Genomic DNA, 26,938 nt, shown 5'->3' with positions numbered 1-26,938 from the left:
AATTGTAAGCTACACTTACTGCATGTGTCACTGCCAGCAGTTCCTTGGTTAGTGTGTCTTGCATGGAGACGTTTTGAAGGAGGAGTCCCAGGTTCTTGAAGATGCAATCTGAGCCTCAGCAAAACATTTTCTCTACAATCTTTTGCCTAGCCCTTTTTCAGCTTAACTCTGTGTGTCCTGATGGAGGCTTTTGAAGGTTAGTCCTTCTTTACCCTGTTTAATGAGTTCATGGATAAGAAGCATGTTGTCAAGTTGTATCTCTGTAAAACCGCATATAGTGAAAGCTACCACAAAATGTGCTCTTACATCAGACTTATGTTTGCATGTCTGTGTTTATTTTTGAATGATGTCTCAAAGTTTTTTGTTTATTTATTTGTTTTTCTCCATTTTCTTTGTATATATTGCCTTATCCTTTCTGTTATTTAGTCAAGATTTAGTGGAAAATCCAATTTCATAATTCTAAGCCCTTGACTTCCTTGTATGTTTGTCTGCACCTCCTCACTGCTGTGGGAAGGGATGACCTATGTGATATTGTTATGAATGAAAACAAAGGTAATTGATGTAACTTAGGAGGTTGTTTTCTGTACGGAAACAGGGTTATCCTTTAGTCTTATACTGGTCACTCAGGGTAGCTGGTACCACAGTCATTGGATAGTATAGAGGAACCTGGGTTACTACATATATACATACTTGCTTTGGAAATAAATGAAGGACTCAGTTGTGCAGCCTTTAACTCTAAGGAAATGCTTTGCAGGGAGTCTGTTTTCTTTCATATGTATTACATATTGAACAAGAGAAGAAGATGACATTGAACTGTATTAAATTAAATAGCAACAGGGCTAGAGGGAACAGGCTCAGGTTGCACCAGGGGAGGTTCAGCTTGGATATTAGGAAAAATTTATTCTCTGGAAGAGTGGTCAGGCAGTGGAACAGTCTGTCCAGGGAGGTGGTAGAGTCACCGTTCCTGGAGATGTTCATGAAATGTGTAGATGTGGTTTGATCAGGAAATGCTGATGGTTGAACTGGATGGTCTTAGAGGTGTTTTCTAACCTTGATGATTCTATGATTCTAAATATGTAGCTTTGAAAATGTTATTTTCTTTTTATTCCTGAGTAGGAAAGGTATGTATAATTTTCTAGAAATTTCCCTTAAAAACGAAGCATAAAAAGAACAAGGGAGAAATGCAAGATAGCCCAATGTGTAGTAAAAGCAGGATAAGAAGGCATTAGATCCACTTCAGAAGGAATCGTCATGCAAGCATTTAACTATAGTTTTTTCTTAACATCACGCTATGTTGGTCTGTTTATGGGCATGTACAGGTATGAAAAAGATGGGTCACAAAATGACTATGTGAAACTGAGCAACTTGAAAGACCCAAAACCTCTCTGAAATACAGTGTGCCTTATTCTTAGTAGATTTTTGTTGTTGTTGTTGTTGTTGTTTTTTCCTCTAACATTTAGGCACTATAAAACTTTGCATATGGTATTGAAGAATGGTCTCAAAGGTGTATTTTGGTGTACCAAAACATACAAATAGCATATTTTCTTGTGTGTAATATTAGCGCTGATAGAAATATATTTAAATCAATTCTTCGGTGTTTTTCATGGTCAGGTAGCATCAGCCACATAACAGACAATTTTTGACAGCATCGTTCAGGTTTTTCTGAAGTCAGTATCTCACTTAAAATCTCTGACCGCTTCTTTGATCTTAATTGCTTGTATCTCAGCTCTGATGATCTTCTTGATTTTTTAAATTTCATTTCTTTATTTAATTTTTAGGATCTATCTTTGATTAGCGTGTGTCTGATAAATGTGAAGCCATAACTCTTTAGCACTGAGGGAAGCATTTCAGCTGTTTTTTTCTTCTTCACGTTGTCTGTATATTCCTTTAAGAATTTAATTTCTCTTTCCTGATAGATTTTTGCAGTCTTTTCTTTCAGTAGGTTTTGTCTAGGGAGAGTTCTCTGTAATTCTGTTGCTTCTGAATTTGCTTTTTTTTTTTCTTTTCTTTTTCTTTTTTTTTTTTGTTTCCTTCAGTGTTTTTTGTTTGTTTGTTTGTTTGTTTTTATTTTTTAATTTTGTTAGATCTCTGAAGATGGTTGCTGTTTTCCCTTTAGTGCTTTTTCTGTTTTAATGGGGCGTGTGTGCATTTGTGTGTTCTCTTCCAGATTTATCTGCACCTAGTTTCTGTTTTCTTAAGTTAATTTGATTTCAAAGCCCTTTTGGTCTTATCAGCATCAATAAATGGAACCATTGTCTGGTCTTGGGGACAGCTGTCGTGGAATGAGATTTGTCCATTTGGTGCATCTCTCGGCTTTCAAAGCAGGTAGCTGCACACAATACCACTTGCAAGTTTTCCTGGCTGCATGGTAACCTTGATGCTGTTTGTTCCCAAGGGCTCACTGGGACAGTGCTGTTGACCCTTTCCAAAAGTATTTTATTGTTCTAATATAATGTTTTGCACTTCAGTGTAGCAAAGTTGCAGACACTAGTATATTGATGCAAACTTTCAGGTTCACTTTGACAAAACCAAGTCAACTCAGTTACTAACAGGGTTAGTACTCATGTCCTTGATCTGCTTAAAGCCTTACTCTGTGAGTCATTAATACTAAATCTCGTGCTTTGAAAATTCTGCTAGCTGTCAAAAAGAAAAGCAAGAGTCAAAACTAAACAGCCTCTCTCCCTCAACCACTTTAATCATCTTGTTTGGTAAGTTTTCTTTTCTTCTCTCATATAAAATTTTCCTGTTAATGCTATGTGGATACTTTCAGGGTATTTGGCTTCTGTGACTCTAGATTTCAAAATGAGCGTATAATCCTTTGATATTCATGATAAATTTCCTGCTTCGCCATTTGCGTCTGTATTTTCCAAGTGAAATATATCTTCTAGCTTCATGAAGCATCTCTCTAAACGTGTCATCAACTGAGTTGTATTTTTATTTACATTCCAGCTCATCTTGTTTTATTCTCCATAATTTTGTCATTAGCTTACAGAGAATAAGAAAGCTCTAAAGGTAGTCTACTGATTGCCGTCTTCCCTGTGATTCTTTAACTAACTGTGCTCCTGCTCCTCAATTTGGGATCAATATCTAGATTGCCATTTATAATTTTCATTTTATTAAAGAGGGAAGTCTCTGCCTTTAATTTGCTCATTGCTGATACAAATGACAGCAGATTTTTAACTTGCCAGTTTGGGAAGCACAGATGGCGATTCACATGGCTGAGAAGAAATGGGACTCTGGGGAAATGAATCACAACATACGTTTTTCTGGTTTGGAGGGAGCTAAGAGAAATCCAGTGCTTTCCTTTTCCCCAAGTTTCCCCAGATCTGCATTACACATGCAAGTGTATCACATTGAAGAAATTTCGTTGTAGTGTATGTGAAACTTTGTTGAGTGAGAAACACAGTGATGGAGGTACATCCCAGATCTGCCTTCTGGAAGTACTGGGATGTGTCAGTGAGCACCATTTGTTTTTGAAATAAAAGGGAAAAATGAGTCAAATATCTGGGCCAATGCCTTTTGAAGGGAGTGGAGAAAGAGCTTAGGAAAACAGTTCAAGTGCTGTTGGTTTACTACATCCAGGGTGAATTGCTTCTTCACAGTCTAATAGATTGAAAGTGTTTTTATATTTGGGATGTTGCTCAATAACGGAGTTATTAGATTGGCCTTTAGATATGTTCATGAAATAAATCCATTAATTGCATCCAATGAAATCCATTAATTATATACATTCTCTATCAGTTCTGTAGGCTGAAACCGGTATGTATGAAACTTTTGATATCGTAAAGGGACTTTATAACAGGGTATAAACCAAGACAAAAATCGAAGTAGTAAAGTTATACCTGATAACAGAAAAACAAATACAAGTAAAGCCCTGTACTTCTAGGCTTGTTTTGAGAACTTTGAGGGGAGTGTCATGCTTTCAAATTTGCATCTTCTTTGATTAAAGTAGAATTTAATTGGACAACTATATGTCCTCCTCAAACCTGCAATAGTCAAATCTTGTTTGAAGGGGAGCACAGAAGGAGTCCTCTGCATGTCGCTGCGTAATGGCTGATTCCTGAGACCCTTTATTTGCTGTGCTGGAGAAGTTAGGTGTGACGACTTTCATCCTTGAATATTGTGAATTCAGTATAGCTTAGCTTTTCCTAAGGTGTTAATGGTGAGGAATCTTTGACTAATATTTGTAAAAATTATTTGATACGTATAAAGATTGTCTTTACCTCTGTTCCCCTGGGTTGTATTACTTTTTTTACACATTGGTTTAAGGAAATTTGCTTTGTGTTAGCAGCTTGACTGATTCCAGACAGACGTATTGCAGGGTGTAAGAAATCAAATTCATTATTGAAGCTAAATAACAGGTTTTTTTCCCCCATAAATTTAACTTTCTCTTTTGTCTTTAAACTTGGAAACAACTTGGAGCTCCACCTAATTTACAGAAGGAATCATTTCTTATTTATTTTTGTTTAATAAAAATAAAAAAATGATCATTGTAACATTTTTAACTGTTCTTGTTGTTTCTTTTCTACAGATAAAATTGTTGGAATAAATTGTTTCTTTTCCTGTAAAATTTTTTTCTGAATGTAATTTTAGTTCTTATGCCTGCCAGATATGTGAAATAATAGAGACTGCAAAGTAACTGACTTTGCTAAAAATCTGGCCTGTTTCCTTCTGAATAGGAAGAAATGATTATAATACTCAGTAGCAGAGGATGGTTTATGTGTTTGGAGCAATAAATAATGGTTCAAGTTTCATAAAAGAAAATTAAAAATGCAGATGATTTATTTATTCCAGTGCTGACAAGAACTCCTGGCATAACTAGACTGCTAATCAGAGGTACAGGGATCTGGGCCATAACACAACTCTATCTGTTTTCTTCTCAGATGGTTCTAAGGCACACCAGGTGGTTTATAGCTTTTAAAAAAGGTTGCTAGGACCAGCCAATAAAGCACTAGTTAATTTGCATTTAGGACATGGTTTGTAATACTGATCAGTCACACTTAGAAAAGACGGAGTCTCTCAAAAGACCCAGGAACAAAAGAGTTTTTGGGATTATGCTTAAGTTGAATTCAATTTCTTAAAAGAGAATGAAAGAGAATTTGGCAAGTGAAGCTAGAAAGAAATAAGAATAGTCTTTGCTGAGTGTTGGAGAGTGCATGGGAGAGAGAGACAGCACAAAGTAAATATGTCTGAGGGAAACATTTAGTTCCAAAACACTGGAAAGTCAGATGATGAAATTTAGTCTTGAAAAATTAGTAATGGTGAGAAAGAAAATCAGTGGTTTTGTATGGTCTTTTCTACAGTTATATAAAGAGGATATGTTAGATGACAAAGCTGAACCTGGAGGCAAAAGTGATAGGTGAGGATTTGAGATTTTTTTGGTTCTGGAATATTGGAAATCTTGGGAAGCTGAGAAAATATTTGGTTGTTGTTAGTTGTAATTACTCCAATTTTACCTGTTCTGTTCTTTGAGGCTTCTGCTGGTACCTGAATGTAAGAGACAAGAGCATTTATTTATTTGTTTATTTCCCTTGTGGTGTGTAATTTATGTTTGCTGTTTCATTAATTCCCCTCCAAATAGGAGGCTGTTCATCACTGGCCAAAGATGAGATCAAAGTGAGGTGATTCTTCCTGTAGTAGTAGGAAAGTAGTCCTGGCGTGAAGAATGGGTCTGATATGTGAAATCAAATGTAAATGTTTGGCACAGTTGTGTGGGAAAGGGAGGGTTGGTATATTTGGATTATTTTTTTTTTTTTTTCCCCTCTGCATACTGAAACGATCAAATTCTAATGGGAATTTCCGCAGATTTACCATGTTTGGAAGATCATGGGCTCTGATTTTACAGGTGGAAGTTATGTCAAATAATTTATTACATGGTTAAAAAAAAAAAAAAAAAGTACAGAATTAACCATCTAAAAAAAAAAGTTATCCATGTTACTACTTGTGACATAATCTTAGAGTTGCCAGAATGGTTGCTCAACTTCTTTTCAAAATATAGGGGCACTTAATAACTTTTAAGCAAAAATAAGATTAATTTGGCAGAATTGTCATTGAGGTAAAAGCAGATGCACTTATCATTTTCTCTTCACTCCTGTTCCTGGTGCTATTGTTACTATAATTAGTTTCTTATTTATTTTTCTTTTTGCCTGCTTCCCCAGTTTCGTCCCTTTCCTTGAAGTCAAATTAACTTTTTCTATATCCAATTTATACTATCTTGAAGTCTGATATTTGCAGCTTTTGATTGCTTTTTCTCTTAAATGATCAGCAAGCAACACTTAGTTCAGTAGTCTGCAGCAGTTCTGAGGTAATGAGAACAGAGTTATAAAGTGAGGTAGTAACTCCATGCCTTGATAACTCAAAAGTAAGAGTTTATTGAAGAAAATACACTTTCTATACACTACAATCTGCTATGTATGTTATGTAAAAATATAAACAGACCAGTTCAATTTACTTATGTGTTGTTTAAAGGTAGTTGGTTTTTTTTGTTTTTGTTTTTTTTTTTTTTTAATATATTTTTGGCTTCTGAGACCATGTTTTAGAATCTTACTCCTATGATTTTTTGCAGTTCTCTTCCTCCCCCACCCAGGCCCGGCTATATATATCCAAAGAATTACTCCGCTGCTTTCTTTTTCCCTCACATCCTGGGTTTGTTTCCCAGCTGCCTTGAAAGCATCTACTTTGGGGCGGGGGGGAGGAGGGTGGACTTGAAGCAAACATCACTATTTATATTGCAAATTTTTTCAAGTTTCTAATTTTCAAAAGAGATTATTCATGTCTATTGATTTCTGTTTTCAGAGGAGTTATGGGACATGTCAGATGTTGAATTATAAATCATAAAACAGAGGAACTTTTTTAAAAAATATGGATGTTTACATGCATCTCTTGAATGTATGTAGTGGCTAAAGGATGAAAATGCATATAAAGATTTAAAAAGAAGAAGGGTATAAACTAGTGATCTTCTTTTCCTCTTCTGTTTTCAGAGAATTAACTGGGTTTCAAAATGAAAGTGAGGAAGTCCTGGGAAATATTAATTTGAACAGGAATTATTGTTGGTAAGTAGATACTTTTTTTTTTTTTTTCCTCCTGCAATATTGCTGCCACCAAAACAGCAATACGGCTGAGTGTAAAGAAGCTAGATGAGAAACTTTGCTACTTAAGTAACAATCAAAAACTGCCCTTCTAATGGTAAATCAGTGTCAGCTGGAAAAAGCAAACTTTGCAGCACAGAGGTCAGGTCCTTTGCTGGATGTTTTGTGGATTCCATTTATGAAGAATTTTTTATTTTATTTTTTTAATGTCAGATTGTTGACAAGTCTGGGTCAGTCAGACACCTTTCACCTTTTTCTTTCCCTATCCCATCTAAAAAGCGAAGTTATTTTATAGATACATTGTGTATCCTCTGTCATGTGTACAATGTACTTTGTCTCTATTCTTGGGTCCTTTCATTTGTATCTCAGTTGCAGATATTGCATTTCTCAAAGCTAAGTAGTACTTCAGTACAAGTTATACACACATCTGCTTTCTCTCTATCCGACCTGTGAGCAACTTGATCATTGCAGCTGAAAATAATTGTGTGCTTTGGGATATTCTAAATCCAGGGCTCTCTTTCCTCAAATAGTGACATATTAAAAATGTAATATTACACGTTCATATGCTTTTGAAGGTCTATCCAGGAACTGTAACTTACATTCAAATAAATGAATGATAATAAATACATCTTAAAATCTTCTTTTTAAATACTGATAAGAGTGAAGTTCACTGAAATGTGGATTCAGGTGTGAACTTAGAACCCAATCCTGTTATGTTTGTTTGATGCAACTATAGGGAGGACTCTTATGATCAGTAACATTAGTAATTATGGTAAGGATAAGAAGATTGAGAGAGCTTCTTGAATTTTCAAAACTGAGTTTCACAACCATCTCAGAGTAAGTTTGTTGCAGACAAAGATGCTTTTACTATTCACACAACTTCAGTAATGATTGTGAATTAATCTGGAGACAGCTAAAGCACTCTGAATTATAGCGATCTATTTGGAAGTATGGAAGTAACTCTTGAAGTTTGCTTAAGAATTTGATGTGTGATTTAAAAAAAAAAAACAAAAAACCTAAACAACAACAACAAAGGAATCTTGTGGCCAAAACAGAACAAGGGTATGGAGATAACTGAATGCTTGGAAAGCTGGGTTTCCTGGAATTGGGTTAGCCATTGTTAACAGCCCGCAGCTGGAAGACATTGGCTGTATTTCCTGAACACTGCTCTCACTTCACTTTGTTCTATTTCTGACTCCTGCTGAAACCATTTGTGAATTGATTTATGTCAGAAACCTACCAAAAAGGTGAGTTAGTGGGTTGGATTAGCTCATGTAAGAGTTCAGAAAGTGTTAAAACGATGCAAAGGATGAAATCAGAATGTGCAGGTGGTAGCAATGAGTGTGAGGGCATAACCTGACCGTTTAGGTAGCAGAAAGTCAGTAGATCTGTCCAGCAACTTGTGGAAGGGTCAAAGTTATTAGGCTAGAAATAGCCAATGTTACTTTTGAGTAGAACAGAATACAGATTCTGTGATAGTGTTTGACTAAAAGTAGGTGATCTTGCAAAATTTTTCCTGGTCTTTGCTGTGAGTAGGGGGTGACCTTCCTGTACTGACTGGAAACAATGATTCACAGAGAATAAGTTTTGAAAATCTCTTGGCAGACAGTAACAACATCTATAGTAGTCTCTCTCCCTCCCTATATGTAAATGTATGTAAGTATGTATCAACTTGAATGGTTTGTGCAAACCATTTATTATCTGAATTTGCTGATCCCTTGAACATGCTGCCCTAGAAATTCATAATACAGCAGTTGCTCTGTTGTCTTTTACTCATTTTTTGTGTCCCTATTTGGCTTACTTGTGAAGTTGGTGTTACAAAGCACTGTAAAGTTAAAAGGGTGATCTATATTTGTTTTCAGTGTGAGCCTTGGATGTAAGTGTATATACTTGTTTATATTTAGTTTCTGTAGTACAGTTTGCACTATGCTCACACTTCCTTGGTTTGTCAGTGGTGGTGGCGGCAGTTTTTCCTCTGTTAGATAATCAGTCCCTCTATCCTAACTAAAGGAACACCGAGGTTTAAAACTACATGAAACACCTTTTTGCTTTCTCTTTTCAATTTTTGTCCGAGGACAATCAAGAGGAATTGTACAGGCCTAAGAACTGCAGTGTGTAGGGCACCAGTTCAGCTGGTGGTTTTGGATTTATTACTCAACTACTGGGGCAGATTAGACTGAAAAAATTATTGAAAAAATTATTTTTTATTAGGAAAAAAGACAAAATAGTCTGAGAGAGGAATTTTCTGAGCTTCTCTTGTGGTTTTAAAGATATAAAGGCTCATCAGCAAGCAGAGATGGGAGGGAGGATGCAGCAGGACTGCATAGTGTACTGTCCACTTGAGAACGGGAAAAAAAAAAAAGGAAGATTGCCATTGACTTTGAAAATGGAACTGAAGTCTTACTTTATTGCTGAGGGAATAAATGTATTACAGAATCTTGCAGTCATACCATTAGCTTCTCAGTATCACGTTTCCTTTTGCTAACATCTTAGCAGCTGTCTTACTCTTAGCCAAATTCAGCATATTACTGGCAACATTTTACACCAAGTTCTATGTAAAACACAATGTGTAACAGTAATGGGGATATTAAATACAGTGAAATCTGTCTTTATTTAAAGGCATTACAAGCTTCTTTTCAATCAAATGCTTATTAAAGGGTCATGTTGCATCATCTTTTACAGCAGTTTTATCACTCCTTTTTTCTGTTTATAAGTATTTATCCTGCCGGACTAAGTGAAGAATACTTATTAACAACTATTTGTATTGTAATTCTGACACAGAGTATATGCTTTTCCATGAAAAATGCTAATTGTTTTTTAGAAAATCCTGTTCTTAAGAGTGTTTTCTGCACCCTCTTGCCCAACCATGATAACGAATATTAATTTTATTATTATTTCTTAAACCATGGGTTGTACTCCTTTTACTTTCATATTTAAGATTGGTTTAGAAAGGCAGAACTGGTAAATATATCTCCACTCTTGATCTGTCTCATTTTAGAACTTCCGTTGCCTTAAAATGCTGTGGATTTTTTTTTCCTGCATATTACAGTTGTGGTGCTACACAGCAAGTCATGTGTTCAATATCTCTTTATATGCAATGATTTCAATTTAGTTCATATTTCCCATTTCCAATTGATTATCTGATACCTGATGGTAGTCTGGGATTGCAGACATCCAGAGAGCAATCATTCCCCCTTTTCCACATTACCAAATGACTTTGACTGCCGTCAGTGGTGTTATATGGCAGTCATATCTGGCATGAATGTGAACTTCCTGTATTAGAAGGATGTGAAGAAATTGCTCATTGTCCTGTGACAGTAACAGTGAGTGATCTTATAACTCAGAGCTTTTTTTTTTCCTCACAGACCCACAAACACCACTCAGCACTGTGCAGCTGCTCTATGAATGCTTGCAGCAGTTGGTGATTTTTATGCACCATCTGTATTATGCATCTTTTCTCCTTGATTATCTTGTCTTAATTTCAGCATGATTTGGTAGTTGCTGCAGTCAAGTAAATATGGAAAAATTATGTGTGCTTTTGTTATATGTACGTAATACTCATCTGAGATGGATGATATTTCTTTGGAAGGGTAGCAGAGTGAAAACTAGTGTAAGGAGCCACAGATATTTTAGGAAGAGCGCCCTAAAAAGCATCTAATGGGAACTCTGAGTTTTCAAAATTCCTTGCTGCTGTGATTAGTACCCCACAGAACATTGCAAAGCCATCTAGGAATTGTATCTTAGGCAATGATAAAGATGGCTCTGGAATGTGACCTGTATTGGACATCTTTCTGTTGATGGAAGGTCTTGTGAACAGGAGCTGGAACATTGGTGAGGACAATTGTATGTGCGCTGTAATATGTCTCTATTAGCAGTAGGTTAGTTCTTGAAACTTTTTATGCTATAGTAATACTATTAGAATATGTTCTGAAGTTATTTTACTCAAAATATTTTATTGTATTTGTACTTTTCTATTACTGAACTAATTTTATTTTAAATTAACATCCAGGTCATCGATACCTGCACTAATTTTGTCCCACTCCGCCTTTTTTTCAATCAACCACTCTTTATTTTCTTACACTCTTTTAGGTTGTTATGTGTTTTGCATAGGGAATTTCAGAAAAGTAACTTGTGTACTTGGAGCCTCTGTTTTTCAGTCAGTAATTGTAGCTATTACCTTGTGGGTAGTTCTTAAACTGTGTTACAGTATGAAATAATTTGTATGTGAACCTGAATTATTAAGATTTTTTTGGAGGGAGGAAGGTAATTAGTGCTCATACATCTAAAATTGTTTTACACAAATTGTAAATTGAATATTCATACTATGTCAGCACTTTGCAGTAAATTTACAGCGTGGCTTATGTTCTGATACATACCCTTTGAGTCAAAATATGCTTACATGTGCAAGTATTCCAAACATACTGCACAATCACAGAACTGTTAATACAATTCCAGTGATTTTCAACTGGTAACTTACAGCCTTTGGCTTTTGCTGTTCAGTGCAGTAGGAGCAATCCAGGGTATATCAGTATGTTGTGCTCAGTATAAAATAATCTCTTGAGTCTGGAGGCATTTTACAACATTAATACCGGAGTTTGTTATTATTTTGGTGCTTTACTAGAGCAGAGAGCATAGCAGAGAATGATGTTAAGAATGAAGGAAAGTTAAGCTCTGTTCACAGAATCTCTGGGATGTAATTCACGCATTCTAATGGCTTCAGGAAGCATCTTAATAACATAAGTGCTCCCACGCCCTCACTCTGCTTATTTCTTCCACATACTCCACATACATGCCTTTTGAAGCAGCAAGCTTTCAGGCTTCTGTAAATCCCTCCAAGTTTTCCACTCCTGTGTTGTGGGTTTTTTTTTTCTTCCCATTTATCTTACATTGAATGATTGCTCATTGCCTGCATTTCATTCTTTCCTTTGCATTTACTATTTCATAATTTAGTAACTAGTTATAAACAAAAGATCTGGAGATGGAGTAGATGACAGAGCATGTGGGATATTTCCCTGATGTATGCCAAATACAATTGTTAGATTCTGTATGATTTCTTGACAACTACAGATCTTGTCTAGCGCTTTATGTACTGAGACTCAAAACAGTCTATAAAGAAGCATCAGAAGAATCAACTGACTGGTAATTTGAACAGAATGTTCTTGCAAGTTAGTACGTCCATGTAGGTGTGCGTTGTCTAAATCTGTAGACTTTCCCCAAGTCACTGCCAGCTACTTTTGTTAGTGCTTTGTGTTTCAGCAGGCTCTATGCTTATGTGTTTTTAGTGACCTTTTGTCATGGTTTTGTAATTTTGCTATCAGTATTCCACATCATAACATCATGTAAAGTATGGATACTTCTATTGAATGTGCAGTCCACAGAAGAAGACTACATATCCCAGAGAACAACAGGGGTAATGTTAAGTCATGGGACCAGGACGCTATATAATCTTGTTCCCAGGCTGGAGTGCCCTCCTTCTTCTCTTGAACTTCTCGGGGAGTGGGAAGCGTTCCAGCCGTGTCGCCTAGAGTTCACAGTAGGCCTCTCGGTTTTCGGGGACTCTCTCTCTCTGTTTCGTTCGATTTGTTAGCCTCAATTATATTATATTGTGTTATCTTGTATTTTGATATCACATTTAGTAAAATAAGTTTTTCCTCCTTAGATTGCCACTGTTTTTATCCCATTCCCCTTTTCCCCTCCTTTCCGGGCCCTGGGGAGGGGGGGGGGGGGCACAGGGTGGCTTCCCCTGTCACGGGCATAGGTAAATCTAAGTAACCCGTGACATCTTTAAAGTGAGTATATACCCACATACGTACAATGGTTTTTGCATTTAGAATTTATACTTTTTAGCAGAGTATAAACAAATGCTTTATCATATTTTTTTATACACATACATTTTTTTTTCCCTGAAATGCACTTTGTTTCTCTGCTTAATTCTTTTGATTTTTTTTTTTTTTTTAAATCTAATTCTTTTGCAGTTATGATGAGCAATGAACTGTCTTAGTCATCTAAAAATTGATTGTATTTATGAATTGATTATCTTTCTTCAGCTGCTCAGTGTGACTGCTGAAGAATCCTGGAGGCAAGAAGAATTGGGTTGTTCCCCCCCCAACCCTCTTTTTTTTCCCCCTGTCATTTTGCTATACAAAATTAAGGAACAGATTGGAAATAAGTTTTTTTTTTCCCTAAGTGAGCAAGTTATTTTGTAACAAGCAAAGAATGAGTTGAGCACTAAAATACATCTTCGAAAAAGTGTCAGTGATGAGAATTCTTTTGAGGTTGTTTTGGTAGAACTGATGACAGCTCAGAGTGTTTAGGTGAAACTGGTACTTATTATCAGGAAAAAAAAAAAAGAAAAGGATGTTTTTTGTTTCACTTTGTTTTATTATCGTTAATAGTCTGAACATTTTAAAACCATCTACATTTCTGGAGTTATCATAATGGTAAATATATAAGGAGTATTTTGATGATTGATTGAGATGACTTATGAGGTTTCATGTCTTTTTTGTATCCTAATAGTGTTTTTTGTTTATAAAATACTTTTAAGTCAAGCAGAGGGGGAAAAACAAGAAGCAAACATGAAAAAGCTTATGCAAAAAGCCTATATTTTACAGGAGAAGGCTTCTTACTCAGAACTGAAATGATCGTCCACAGTAATGTGAGTGCTGTTTTCATAGGATGTAGCTCTATCCCAATTGGTTAGAGTCTATTAGGATCAGATGCTGCACATATTTATTTAATAGAATTAAGTTTGTATAATATTAATTATATTGGTATCTGTAACAGAAAAAAATAGAAGATGACAAACTGAACAGAGCCCTGTTTTAAGAGAATTCCAAAGGCTGTGTTGGAGGCAAAAGATCTGCAAGTTTCGTTTTTGTACCAGGCAGATCTGGAGAAACTTTGAGAAAAAGTTGTTGGGTATATGCCTAAGTGTGGTGTATTGCTTTGTCAAGTGATCTGATCAGTAAACTGTACTTAAGTTTTCTGTTGTTTGCAAGGCTTTTTGACACTCTCTGCTGGGAGAATAAAGATGTCCTGTAATAAGAGAAACTGACATTTGGTGAACTTGTAACTCAGTAAGGGAACAGGAAAAACTGGAGTGTATGGTTGTTTTTCTTAATAAAGTATAGTGCAAGGATGAATCTTATATCACTCAAGGAACTGTGCTGAATCACGTCATAAGAATAAAAATTATCAGAAAAGCAGAGAATTGGAGTTTTTCTCAATAGACTGCATTGAAAACCTTAGCATTATACACGGAAGTAATCTTGACCTAGTGTCAGTTTTTGTATGCTCATCTCTTACATGGAGTAGGTGTAAAGAAAGTTAGCAATGAGCATGTATTGGGTAGATAATGCATTTTAAATATAACACAATCTGAATTAAACAAAATAAAGCTACAAATATAGCATTTTGTGGAAATGGTTATGTGTTATTTGGGACAGCGTATGAGCATCTTTTTACACACAGTTTCAAAACGTAAAATGACAACAATAGAAGCTATCAGACAAAAACAACAACAAAAAAATCAACCAAACTATTTTACACTTTATATCTATGAACTTTCATTGGGTACCAAAGAATTTTTTCTTCCTTCCCTTGTGCTCTGAGCCTTTCTGTATTTCACTGGAGCTGTTTTTATGCACGTAAATAACCAGCAAATTTTCCAGTTCAATCTGTGTTGGTTTAAGTTTAGCAAAATGTCAAAGAACTGCTCCGAGTCCTTTTCTGATTCAAGAGAAAGTGAGATTTTAAGTGAAATTTTTGGGTTCAATTCAACTCACTGCATTTAAGGCATAATTCAAAACACTGGCCTTAAATGTTCCCAATCTTAATATTTATTACTTAGGGAAAAGAAGTGAAATATTTTGTGCAGCAGTTGTTGCTATTTATGGTGTAAATAATTTATTTTTGTGTATTGCAATATGAATATTCAAATATTTTTAAAGTATTTTTCATTCTCTGACAATGCATTTCTATATTTATGCATAACTGAGTTTCTTCCGATTTATTTATTTTTTAATTATTAAATAACTTGAAACAGATTCTTTGGCATTTGTAAATCTGGTGATAAGCACACAGTTATTCTTCCTAGCATCAGAAATGTCTTACAGTTTGAGAAGTATTAATGGAGCCATAAAAAGCAGATCAGTGTGCTGCTGTCTTTATTTTTTGTTAAATATACATTGGATCTGAACTTTTGGTCACCCATTGCTAATTTAGATATATGTCTCCCATCGTTGCTCTAAAAATAAAGGCCTGCTCATATACTTAAAATGCTTACTCAATTGCATATATGTTTTTAAAAGTTTAAGTATGACTGAAATAAATGATTAAATAAAGCTCTCCATCTCAGGGTATTTTAGTCAATGAGAACTGGATCAGAAGTATTGTTTTTCTCTGGAGCCACCTGTGTGAATCATAGTGAGATAAACTCGGGTTGGATAATTTGCCTTTTTTTGTTGCAAGGAGTTTTTCTTTTGAGAAAGAGACTTTTTTTGAGTCTATTCCTTAGTATTAGACAACTTATAAGCCTAATGTTGCCTGATGCAGAAGTCATATTTAGTGATCTGTTATTCTTGTGCTCTCTGCAGCCTTTTTGAAAAACATATGGTGACGCTCTCTTCCCTTGCTGTGGAATCAAAAGTGATAACTTGCATTAACAGCCATGAATTTCATGTTATTTGAATTCTGTTACCATAGGTGTAGTGAGTGATTTAAGTTCCTTCTTAGTAACTGCTTATGCATGTACTTTGTTTAGCTTTCCTGCTATGGCCCTGTATTTAAGCTGTTGCAGTTTAAACATCATCTTACCTTACAGAATCTTCAAGAGTTTTAGTTCTCTTATGCTTATAAAAATGGCTCATAAAATTCTGTCTTTTGAATCAGACAAGCTACCATAGGGCTTCACTAGCGTTAAGCATCTGCTTATCTATGTGGGTGATTACATTTCACAGTTAAAACCTGCCTTCCTGTATCCTTTAGGATTCTTTTCATTAAAAATTTACTCTCTGTGTGAAAATGACATCAGTATCATCTAAGATCAGGTTTGTGAGACCCTTTCTGTCTTATTTTCTTTTTTCATATTGCCTCTTGGCCCATGAATCTGGAGCTGGTTGATGGAGATCTTTAAATGTCTTCTCAGTGTACTTATCTCTGTCAAATCTTTGATTTTAGCAAAACCAACTCAAAAAACATCTGATATAAATGGAGAGTTATTGAAAGAAATATCACTTGCAAGGTCAAGGAATTATGGCATGCTAATAATCAACAGCTAAACATATAGGAAGAACTGACCGTGAAATAGTTACATATGTATTACAAAGTGGACAAGGTGTTTATTTGGAGAGGAAAACACCACTTCTCTCTTAAAGAAAATGGCTCCCCAAGGTTGATAGTTTCTAACACCACCGTGCTTTGACGGCCAATTTATGACTTACTGATAACTGCATTAAAAACAAAAATAGAAAATCTGATTTACTATGTAATCTTAATCCTTGACATTTTATTAAACAAAATTAAACAAAAAGCTAATACCTTCCAAAAAGTGCTTTAAACACAGTACATTTTAAAGCCATATGTCATTTTCCTTTGGTAATGTGTTATATAAATTCTGAAACGAAAAGTTGTTGCCAGATTTATCCGAGATTTTGACTTGCAGCTTTCACAGTCTGGCTTATTCATGGCCTTGCTACTGTAGGAAGTAATTTTGAGTGTTTCAATTAATTCATTTTTTAATTAAAAACAAACAAAAAACCCAACCCAGATGTGGCCCACTTGAAATCATATTCTGGCATATCTATTGCACAGTTGTCAAATCACCTGATCTCCAACTCTCCCACATGTAGTAAGGAAGGCTTTTAGCTCGGTTCTGTGACTTTTTCAGCTTCTGAATACGGTACAGCCTTGCCTATGCCAGGAGTTTGCAACCTGGTTGCAAATAGAAGTCCAGTTTTCTTATGGTTGTTGTGTCATGCATTTTTGCATAACAGTTACAAACACTGCTTACTTATCTGTCTGCTATTTTGTCTTGATTTTTGAACATCCTGATAACTTGTAAACAGGCTGGTGCTAAGTTTCTTGTTTATTTTAGATATTGCATGTTGCTTTGATGCCAGTCGGAGAAGGAAGATCCTACCTCTGACCTGGTTTCTGATACTTGCAGCTGTTATGGAGTGATGTGCAGAAGCTGGTGGAAGAGAAGATTTGGTGAAGAACTTCAGCACCAGCAAGAATGAAAGGATCAAATACTAGCTAAAGGTTGCCTGTTTCTGCCCCTACCGCACTGTTCCTCACCCAAGGTATTCAGATTATGGTGCCAGTTAGCAGCAATGTCCCCCAACAACATCTATATCTTTCACCATTTTCTCCAGTTACTACCTCTGGCAAATGTCCATTCCTAATAGTCAATTGGTCAGTGCTTGTGGGCCTGAAGACCTCTATATACCTTCAAGAAACAGTTTCCACCTGGCTTTGTATCCCTGAATACACAGCTGCTACTGTAACTTGTATTTTTGTCTTTCCTGTCTGCCAAACTTATTTCCCCTTCATTTTTCTACATTCATCTTTGTAATCACCAAACTACAGCTACAAAATTTTATGCAGTTGCATTTCTAGCATTTCTTGTAATGGCAATAAGAGTAGGTTGATGTTTCTATACGATTGTGTATAATATATGTACTGCCTAATTCACATAAAATTTTATATGCTGCTAGTCAAGGACTTGCAGATACTTTTCAGTCTGACTTGTTGTTCAAAGTACTGCTGATTGCATGTGTAGTAGTTTGCTTTTCAACTTTTATTCTGGTAACTGCAGAAGAGGCAGCTTGTACTTCATTCTCAGCAAGGCACTAAAACAAAAAGTGAAGAAATTGCATGTATGAACCTGGATTCAAATGCAAAACTGTGTAGGAAAGTAATATCCTGGGGGAGCGGGGAAGTATCCCATTATTTAAAAAAAAAAAAACATGGTTAAGGGACTGTATTGTGTATGAATATGTATTGTGTATTCTAAGTACCTTTGGAAAATAGGTCCTTTTCTTAAAGCTCCTAATTACTGTGAGAAGTTCAGCTTGATATAAAGAAAAATGTCAGATAAAATCTAGAGAGCATTAGGTTATTTTTAAATTTGTGGCATTTGGAGAAAAAACAAAATCAGAAGTTAGATCTTAGTGGTTACCAGGTTGTCTGGAAGTTTATCAAGTTTGGTAAGCATTGTTGAATGCATTTTAACTGAGTCATGCTAAAGCACCTTGAGATATATTCTTCTGTGAAGTGATAGCTAATGTGTAGCTTGCACGCAGCTTAATCACAATTTTGTTTTGGAATCACATAATGATTGGTCATGCTAACACAGGGACTGTTGGTTAATGTAAATCCTCAGATGCTGGAGGAAACTAACCAGCAGCTTGTTACATTCAGTCTTGTTCTGATTTCTTTCTCCCTTCAAAACCTGCGATGTGTTTGGCTATTCATCATTCTAAGATTTTGGCATGTGGCTGTGATGTAGGCTAAGACTGGCCTGCTTTGCTTTAGTGGTATTCTGCTGAATCCCAGAAGTATTTCACACAACTATAGGCATTAAGTTCAATGTTTATTAGAAACATAGTTGGTTTTAGGTTTGGGGAAGAAAGCATGCATTTTTTGTTGTTATCAAGTCCTTCCCGACTTGTGCAGGCCAAAACTCAATTATTTTTAAACTCTAGTACATTGGTTTATTTTTTGTAGACATCTTTGATGCTTCAGTTTAAATTGGGTAAGTGGCGGAGAGTCCATTAGTTCATTAAATTATCTGTTTCAATAGCTTGTTCCTTCAGCGCTAGATACTTATAGGTGTAGGTTTTCCTTTCCCATCCTCATAAGATCAGTTTGATTAGATTAAATTCCTAGGCTTTAGGTAATGACTTTGTTTGCAAATGCAATCAACAGTTTATCATCAGAAATCCTTTATTTTTTAATATAAAGTTATTGTATTTTGCTAACCTTTGTAGTCAGTTCTTTTACGGTATCACTTCCACAGATTTACACTCACTTCTTGAAAGTAGGTTTTTACAAGAGCTTCCAGTAGATTATTCACTTATTACTTTGGAGAAAGATTATGCTTGATGTTTGAATTTTTAATAATTTGTTCTTGTCTGTGGCTATATTAGATTAGACTTGTATGGTGTTAATACAGTAAACAAACAAGAATAAATAAACCTTCCTTCTTATGTGGTTGACCTATTCATTTAGTAAGACAGCTGTATCTTCGAAAGGCATTTGGTTAGTTAATATAAGGCAAAGGTAATTTTTTTACCTTGCTATATTTCTGGTTAATGTATTATTTTTATAGTTAAAAAGACATTGTAAAACCAAATAGTGCCTTATTCATTGCATATTAAATTGAGTCTCACTCTATAATTTTCTTGGAGGAGCCTATTATTCTGATAATAATCCTCTCTTCTCCCTCTGAAAAAAAAAAAATCCCAGTTATTTTTTATCTAGGTGTTTGAGAGAGAACCTTATAAGTATTTGGGAAGTAAGCTACATTTCTCTTTCTAAGATACAATCCTCTCTTTTGCTTAAAATGGTATCAGTTGCTTACTGAAACTGCAGTAGTTGCCTAGGTGAAATGTTTAGTTTGTTGATGTCTTGTCTACCTTTAAAATGGTTTTACTTTGTTTAATTCTAAACTCCTCTTGAACTGTTTCATGTTCAATGTCCTATGTATACTTTCTTCTTAAAAATCCTGCACTGCTGGTATTTCCTCTTGCCAGGGAGTTTTCTGTGCTGAGATCAGAAATTATAGTATATGAAGGCTTCATTACTGAATAAATCTGCACTTGTAATGAAATTCAAATGGGTGGTGAATTTTCCATCAAGAAAATGTTTAATTAGAGAATAATCTGGTTGTATAAATAATCTGCTAATCTCACACAAAATTATAAGGAAGTATACAAAGGGAAAATCGCACAGATTGCTTGGAGGAATCCATTGAGATATACAATTAGGTTTTTATGGAAGCAGTAGTATAGCTGAAGGTATGGATGTAAGAATAAATAAGACTTGTGATTATATTTGCTTATTTCCTATTATGCATGTAAATAGAAATTAAGATAGAAAAGAGGAGTAACTTTACACAATAATTAAGTATGCATTTGGAATACTACAAAATGTGTCTGCGTTCCAGAAAAAGCATTAGAAAAGGAAGTGGGTGAAGTTGTGAATTGACATTGACTCATGCTGCAAGGAAGAATATTAGACTGGAGAAGAACAAATATTTGTGAAATTCCTTATGGACTGCATCTGTTACCTATTTTAGGTAAAGATGATGTTCTGATATGACTGTCCCAGCTATAAGGGATTCTAATGGAAGTTGCCTTACAAAGTAGATAATGGTTGTGATGATCAGAATAATGTGCAGGATGTATTTTACTTGTGATACTGGACTAGTAGAGTAGGCTTAAGTATAATTACACCAAGTGGAAAGGATTAATAAGAACTTCTGTTTATAGGATGGGAGCTCATCAATTTGAAGAGATATAAGTGCAGAAAGATTTGGAGCTTTCATAACTGAGGACTGCTGAAGTAAAGCGGCCATGAAAAAGACAAATCCGGTCCTGGGATGCGTCAGACAGAGGAAGTCCAAGAGAGAAAAGCAAGTATTTGTTTCGTGCAAGATACTGGCAACATCTTATGTGCTGTGTATACAATTCTGATTCCATATGTTATGAAAAGACTTAATCTGAATAGGAGCTTGTCCAAGATGTGGAAAATCTGTAAATCTCCTGTGGTGCAGTGCCTGCTATATTTTAAGTAGCACATAAGTCTGAGAAAGGTTATGCATGCTTCCTGTGGATGCGCTTTTGAGTACAGAAGAAGCACAGACTAAGGTCTCTGAACAGAACGTATACTTGTGCAAGAAAATAACTACAAATTCACAGTGTATAGATTTAGTTTGAAAATTAAAGAAGGAAGATGAAACTTAATTAATTAATGAAGAGGTTTCTGTGGGGTGGTTACAAGAAATATCAAGATGTAGATTTTGACTGAAGAAATCTTTTCTAAGCCCATAAAACTTGCTACGTATTTGCTTATTTGTATCAAAAGCTAGCATCATTTTAATCTAAAAATAATTATTTCTTTAGTTTCCAGTCCTTTGTCAGAGGCTGTGCCGTCACACATAGTCACACAGGAGTTAGAATTTACAGTTCTTTTCCTAAGATTAGAGCAATGTACTTAGAGTAGTATGCTTTCCTAAAGAGATAATTTAGTTGGTGAAATTGTGTATTAAGAGAAATTAACAGTGATGAGGGAGTTCAATTTAAGTCGCATGTGTAATGAATGTATCATGTTTTTTGAGTGTTTCACGTTTAGTGATTAAGAAGTCAATGTTATACCACTTAATAGTGGAGTGAGTTTCATATTTCATATTGTGAATTTTTTTTATTTTTATTTTTTCCCCACCTTACGTAAGTTATATGTGAATAGAGTGGAGAGCCAAAAGTTTGCTTGCTTAGAACCAAGTTTAAAATATCTGAAACTGTACATTGCCAAGAAAAACAAGCCTTTTCTGGGGCCATAATTCTGACCAGCAAGCAAAAACAGACAGGAAATCTCCACTCTCTCACTGAATTTATTATTGAAAGCATACTGCAAGTAGTAAGTTAATGAGGACCTTATTTAAATCATAGAAGTTTCTAATTTTAAGTATCACCTTGATCTGTAAGTAACCACAAGACATTCTGGGTGCATAGTATAGATTTTTTCATTAATTAATCATTTTTTTTGGTGTATCAAAAGTACTTTGACTTGTATGCATATTTTTCTTCTGATGATGATTATGGAGATACACATCAGTCTCTCATTTTTAAAATAAATAATTCTAATTAAGTTTGCATTATCCTTATCATTTCCTTTAGTCATTTTGTATACACTGCATTCGCTCCTGTGAAGTAGTGGTTTTTAGCAAAACATTTCCTTTTAGTTTGACCACAAAACATTTTCTATGCTTACAGTGAATTGTGGTTTACATGTGTAGTATGAATTTTTTGATTTTTTTAAGGCAAATATTCTATCTTCTCTTTATTGGGGTCTAAACAAATTTGTGAAGCTAACTGCTTTTTCTATGCTGTGCATTTAGCAGTAAATAAATTTTAATGTGACTTTTTCTTACAGCTTTCTTTTCCAATCAATTGATGTATTAATGAATGTGTATTCCTAATAATTTCTAATAGCAAATACTTATCAAAACTTTTTTGTTTCATTAAATGCTGACACACTTCATAATTTAATTGCTCCTGCAGGTGTAGCTGGTTTGGCTCTAGGCTTACTTTGCTTGCAGTAACAGTCCTCAATGAGCTCTGGGAATGGCCTGCATTGTTTTATGTAATGTGTGCACTTTTTATTTGGTCTCACACTCCTACTAAGTTAAAACAAAATGTGTATAAAGCCGTCTTAGTGATCTGTAGAAGATGACATTATCTTAAAACATAGAATTCTGCCTTGCTTTCAAAGCAAACAGGTCAGGTCATAATTCATACTCTCAAAAAAAGCATTAGATGGAAAGAACTCAGAGTTGTGCTACAGATCTTTTCCATTTCCATCGTGCACGCCATCCTACTAGTTTTAAATGGAATTCTTGTGTCTCTTTCAAACTTATACAAACAAAAGTCCTCCCACGAAATAGCTATGGGAAATTTTCAGCACTTTATATTAAATTTTACCTTTTTTCCTACCTGGAAGTAATTGCTCAGTGTGTATCCCTGGGATTGTACAAACTTGGAAGTTATTGGGAAATCTTTTCTCTAAACAAGAAATGGAATTGAAACAGCAGTAAAGGGTGAATGGGGGGAAAAAGAAATTAAGGTGAAGGAATGATTACACAGAAGAAGAACTTGGGAGAATGTGGGTGTGGAGAGCGTCTCAGAGAAAATTTGGTAGATTTACAGATCTGAGAATTGGAGATAATTTTGAAAATTGAGTACAAAAGGCATCAGGATAAAAAGGTGTGAGAAATGCTTTTGAACATTTTGGATGAGTCTATTGATTAAAGTTTAGTTTTTTAGTTTAGTTGTTTAATGATGTTTTGCCAAATGGAACATCAGTTGAGGTGATCTTGCATTTTTTTATTTTTATTTTTTAATGGATGCGGTGTTTTAAGATGAGAAATGGCACTTATTAGGCAATTTCATACTTGTATTCATGTTACTTGTCAAAATGATTTTAGTAGTTTTAACACAGAAGAGACCTCATTTTAAAAATTAAGTTTCTATGCTCAAACCAGATTTTCATATGTGTGAGTATCATAGTGCTACATAGTCTTGCTTGAAATCTCTCCTCTTTCTTTTTAAGAGTTTATTGTTTTCTTTAGCAAATGCAGTGGAAAGGTGTAGAGAGAAGCTGTATTGTCTGAATTTTGGCTTTAATTTTAAACAAGCATTTCAGGGTCTGCAAGAAAGGAAGATGGACAATGGATTATGTGTCTAGAAGCTGTTTCTTACAGTCTTTTCCATGCTTGCAATTGCTTAATTTGTGGTACAGCTGCCCCTAGGCCAGAGTACTTGGCAACTGTAAAATATTTTGTTAGAATGGCTATAACAGTATACAGATATATAGTAAGTGTACGTATATGTGCGTGCATATATATATATATATATATGTACATATATATGTACTCTTATAAAAATTTATGTTTCTTCTGGTCATTTGAAACCCAGAATTGATTGCATTTTGTTTATGTGATTTGTTCTTCAACTCAGTGGAAAGTTAAAAGTGCTTTTCTGCTTGTCAGAAAGTAATAATGTTTTTGGCAATTTACTGAATGTTAATGATCACACTTTTTGCTTAACTGCAATCAAATATGTTATATATCAGAATTATAATTTTAGATTTCTTAAAATTCTTTCCACAGAATATAATCCAGGAATGATACAATGTTAATTCTATGTTCAACTCCATAAGGATCTTCACTAAGGAGTTGCAGTGAAACAAACACAGAATAATTTTTCTTCAGTACAATGTGGTGAAGTGGAGGAACTGAAATTGTCCTCTTCTGTACAGGCTAAGGACTTAAAATGTGTGTTGCTTTGTGAACAGAAGCAGTTCTGGAGTGAACTGAGCATCTGAAAATGCGGCCATGGACTGGTTCCTGGCGTTGGATTATGCTCATCCTCTTTGCTTGGGGAACTTTGCTCTTCTATATTGGTGGACACCTGGTACGAGACAGTGAGCATCCAGATCATTCTAGTCGTGAATTGTCCAAGATACTTGCTAAACTTGAGCGTTTAAAACAACAAAATGAAGACTTAAGGCGGATGGCAGAATCTCTCAGGTAGGATCTGAAAATAAAATTATTCAGAAAATGATTATGTAGGATAAAAAAAAACAGACTTAAAGGTTGCTATTTTTTTTTAAATTTTTTTTTAATTTTTTTTTAAAACTTCAAATTTAGCATATTTAAAAATGCGGAAGTATTTGAGTCAGTGCTTTAAATGAAAATGTGCCAAAACATTTAAAGAAGTTAAATAATGTTGTATGTGTCGTTTTGCTTTAGTTCAAAGTTATTATTTGTCTGAGTGCTGCTGCCAGTATAACAGAGTGACTGACTCTTCACTGTCAACTTCAAATAGCTGCAATTGTTGTGATGTTTGAACCAATTAGAAAAGCTAGTGACTTTTGTGTATTTGTCTGCAGTAACTGAAAGCTTTCATTTTAAAATTGTGAGAATGTGTACAGCTTGTTGAAGATGTGTGTGAACTTGTTGAAGATGAACTGGTTATCACTAATATTTTTCTTTACTTTGCTGCTAAACCTGTAATGGTTCTTGTAGAATAGTGCAATCATTTCTGTTTTCCAAACTATTTGTTGTATTACAAATTGGAACTACTGTGGTTCAGAATGTTTTCTTTCACCTTTACAGACAGAGAGCTCTTCACACAGGTATCTCTTCTGATATCTCTGTATTTCTTTCCCAAAAACTTGTAAAGGAAGAACTTATTGGGGTAGGATGTGATGCCACATTCAGATTGCATCTTGGTTGCATGAACATTGCTGCACACAACCTTAAAAACCTTACTTAATAGAGGGGACAAGTGCAGAGGCTTTGTAAAAACCAGAGGAGCAAAATTCAGTACAAGATTTTAGAGAATTGTAGAATGTTATTTAAAATACATGTAAGTGATTTTGTGATCTGAATTCATTTACTTTTCCATCACAATCACATTCAGGCACCAGGGCATGTGTAGAAGTGCTCTTGAGAGCTGGCAATAAATTCAGGGCCTTCAGCAATTAATTCAAGCTTGTCAGCAAACATTATGTCTTGGGAATTTTTTTTCCTTCCTGGATAAGCAGGACATCTGGAGCCTAAAAGCAGAGTCTTAACATTCCACAAGCCTTGAGGAGGTACGCTGGACTTTGCTAGGGTTGATAATGTAAGGTCTATTACCAGGTCAAAGTGCTAATTAGAAAATAATTCAACAGCAGTGTTTTTTTGTAAATAAGTTCCTGACCACATGTGGGGCCTGGTCTATGTAACATGCAGATTATAGTTTGCTCTGATTTGTATCAATAAAGCAATTAGTTTATTTCTAATCCAAGCGTGTTAGAGTAGAACATTCCTTCTCTATACTACAGGTAATTGCTGCATATTTCTGGGCTTAGGCTAGATGATCTACTAGGATCATAACTGTATTCAATTCAGTGTTTATATGAATACATTACTGAAGTGTTTCTGAGACATTTTGTCCTAATGATTTTGTGTAACTACAGAAGAATTTGAAACTCCAGCACAAGAAAATCTAAAATGACCTTAAAGGCCTATTTGATTAGCAGCGTGCATACATGTACCTGGGGCTGGAAGGTGTAATTTTTTTTTGAAGGAAGTGATCTGAGATTGGTGAAGCACTAGACTTGGAGGGAAGTGATGTAAGACAATGTAAAGGCTTTCCATTATTTCTGTTGAACAAAATCAACTTCAGAAGATTACTGTTGCTCTAGATGTAGAATATACTGTGTCATGAAACAGGGTAAAGTATACTCACAAATTTAAACGTTTCAATATTAATTCCAGCTCAAAGTCATTGGGAATTTAAACATAACAGGAGTGCCTAGCCAGAAATTTGCAGTAATAAACAAACATCTGTTTAACTTCACAAATGAGAAGTGGAAGAAGATGCCCAAGTTAGCTTAATTTACCTCAGTGGGCAAAGAAGCTTTGTGAATGGCAGAAAACTACCATAGTATTCAGCTCTGCCATTAATATCAGATAGCTACAGCAAGGAGGAAAGGAACAGAAAGTGGATGTGATTACAAGAACTGTGTAGCTAGAAGTCACCGAAACAATTCCTCTTCTGAAATTAGAGAAAACTGGTATTTGATCATTAATTGTTTGGAGTCCTTATTTGTATAGTAAAATATGTTTAAGAACAGTACATTTTGATTGCTCAGTATTTCTCATTGTGATGTGTTGTTCCTGTGGCTTCTTTGACTTAATCTTCACTTGATAACAAAGCTCAGTCAATGGGGGGGTGCTGAAACTTAAGAGCCAGGCTGCACTTTGTTACATTTAATTGTGTAAAGAATTTTGGAGAATTACCATAATCTTTACATATTTATAAACAATACTAGTGTGAGCAAATCTGGATTTATTTTCGAAGCAGCCTACATTCTTATCAGTATGAGGCAGTAATAACATGAAGTTCTTTTATAGATTTTACTGATCTACTTCCAGTAGAATTGAAAGAGCTCTTTCAAGAACACATTATAGATGTCAGGTCATGCAGAAGAAAGAGAAATCTTTACTATAATTTTTGTTATTGTGGAAAACATGCTAGAATGTGGAATAAATTGCAATATTGCATAATGTTTCATTG

The 26,938-nt window shown here is 35.0% G+C and overlaps 1 protein-coding gene across 9 annotated transcripts in view; it reads left to right on the top strand.

The window, feature by feature from the left end:
* FUT8 (fucosyltransferase 8) overlaps nt 1-26,938 on the top strand; it is a 62,861-nt gene that overhangs the window by 8,156 nt on the left and 27,767 nt on the right. For 2 of the 9 annotated variants that reach the window (XM_085548692.1, XM_085548697.1), the window contains exons 2-4: nt 6,981-7,052; nt 20,582-20,724; nt 23,980-24,399. In XM_085548692.1, the coding sequence (XP_085404818.1) occupies nt 24,197-24,399 (203 nt within the window). In that variant the 5' untranslated portion in view covers nt 6,981-7,052; nt 20,582-20,724; nt 23,980-24,196. Of the gene's footprint in view, nt 1-6,665; nt 6,889-6,980; nt 7,053-16,073; nt 16,136-17,181; nt 17,390-20,581; nt 20,725-23,979; nt 24,400-26,938 lie in introns of those variants that run through there. The other 7 variants (XM_085548695.1, XM_085548696.1, XM_085548693.1 and 4 more) reach the window with 7 other exon arrangements.

Source organism: Coturnix japonica, chromosome 5, assembly GCF_054131305.1.
Source record: "Coturnix japonica strain WE chromosome 5, WE-NBRP24, whole genome shotgun sequence".
NCBI lineage: Eukaryota > Metazoa > Chordata > Aves > Galliformes > Phasianidae > Coturnix > Coturnix japonica.
This window is presented reverse-complemented; position numbering and strand designations above follow the sequence as displayed.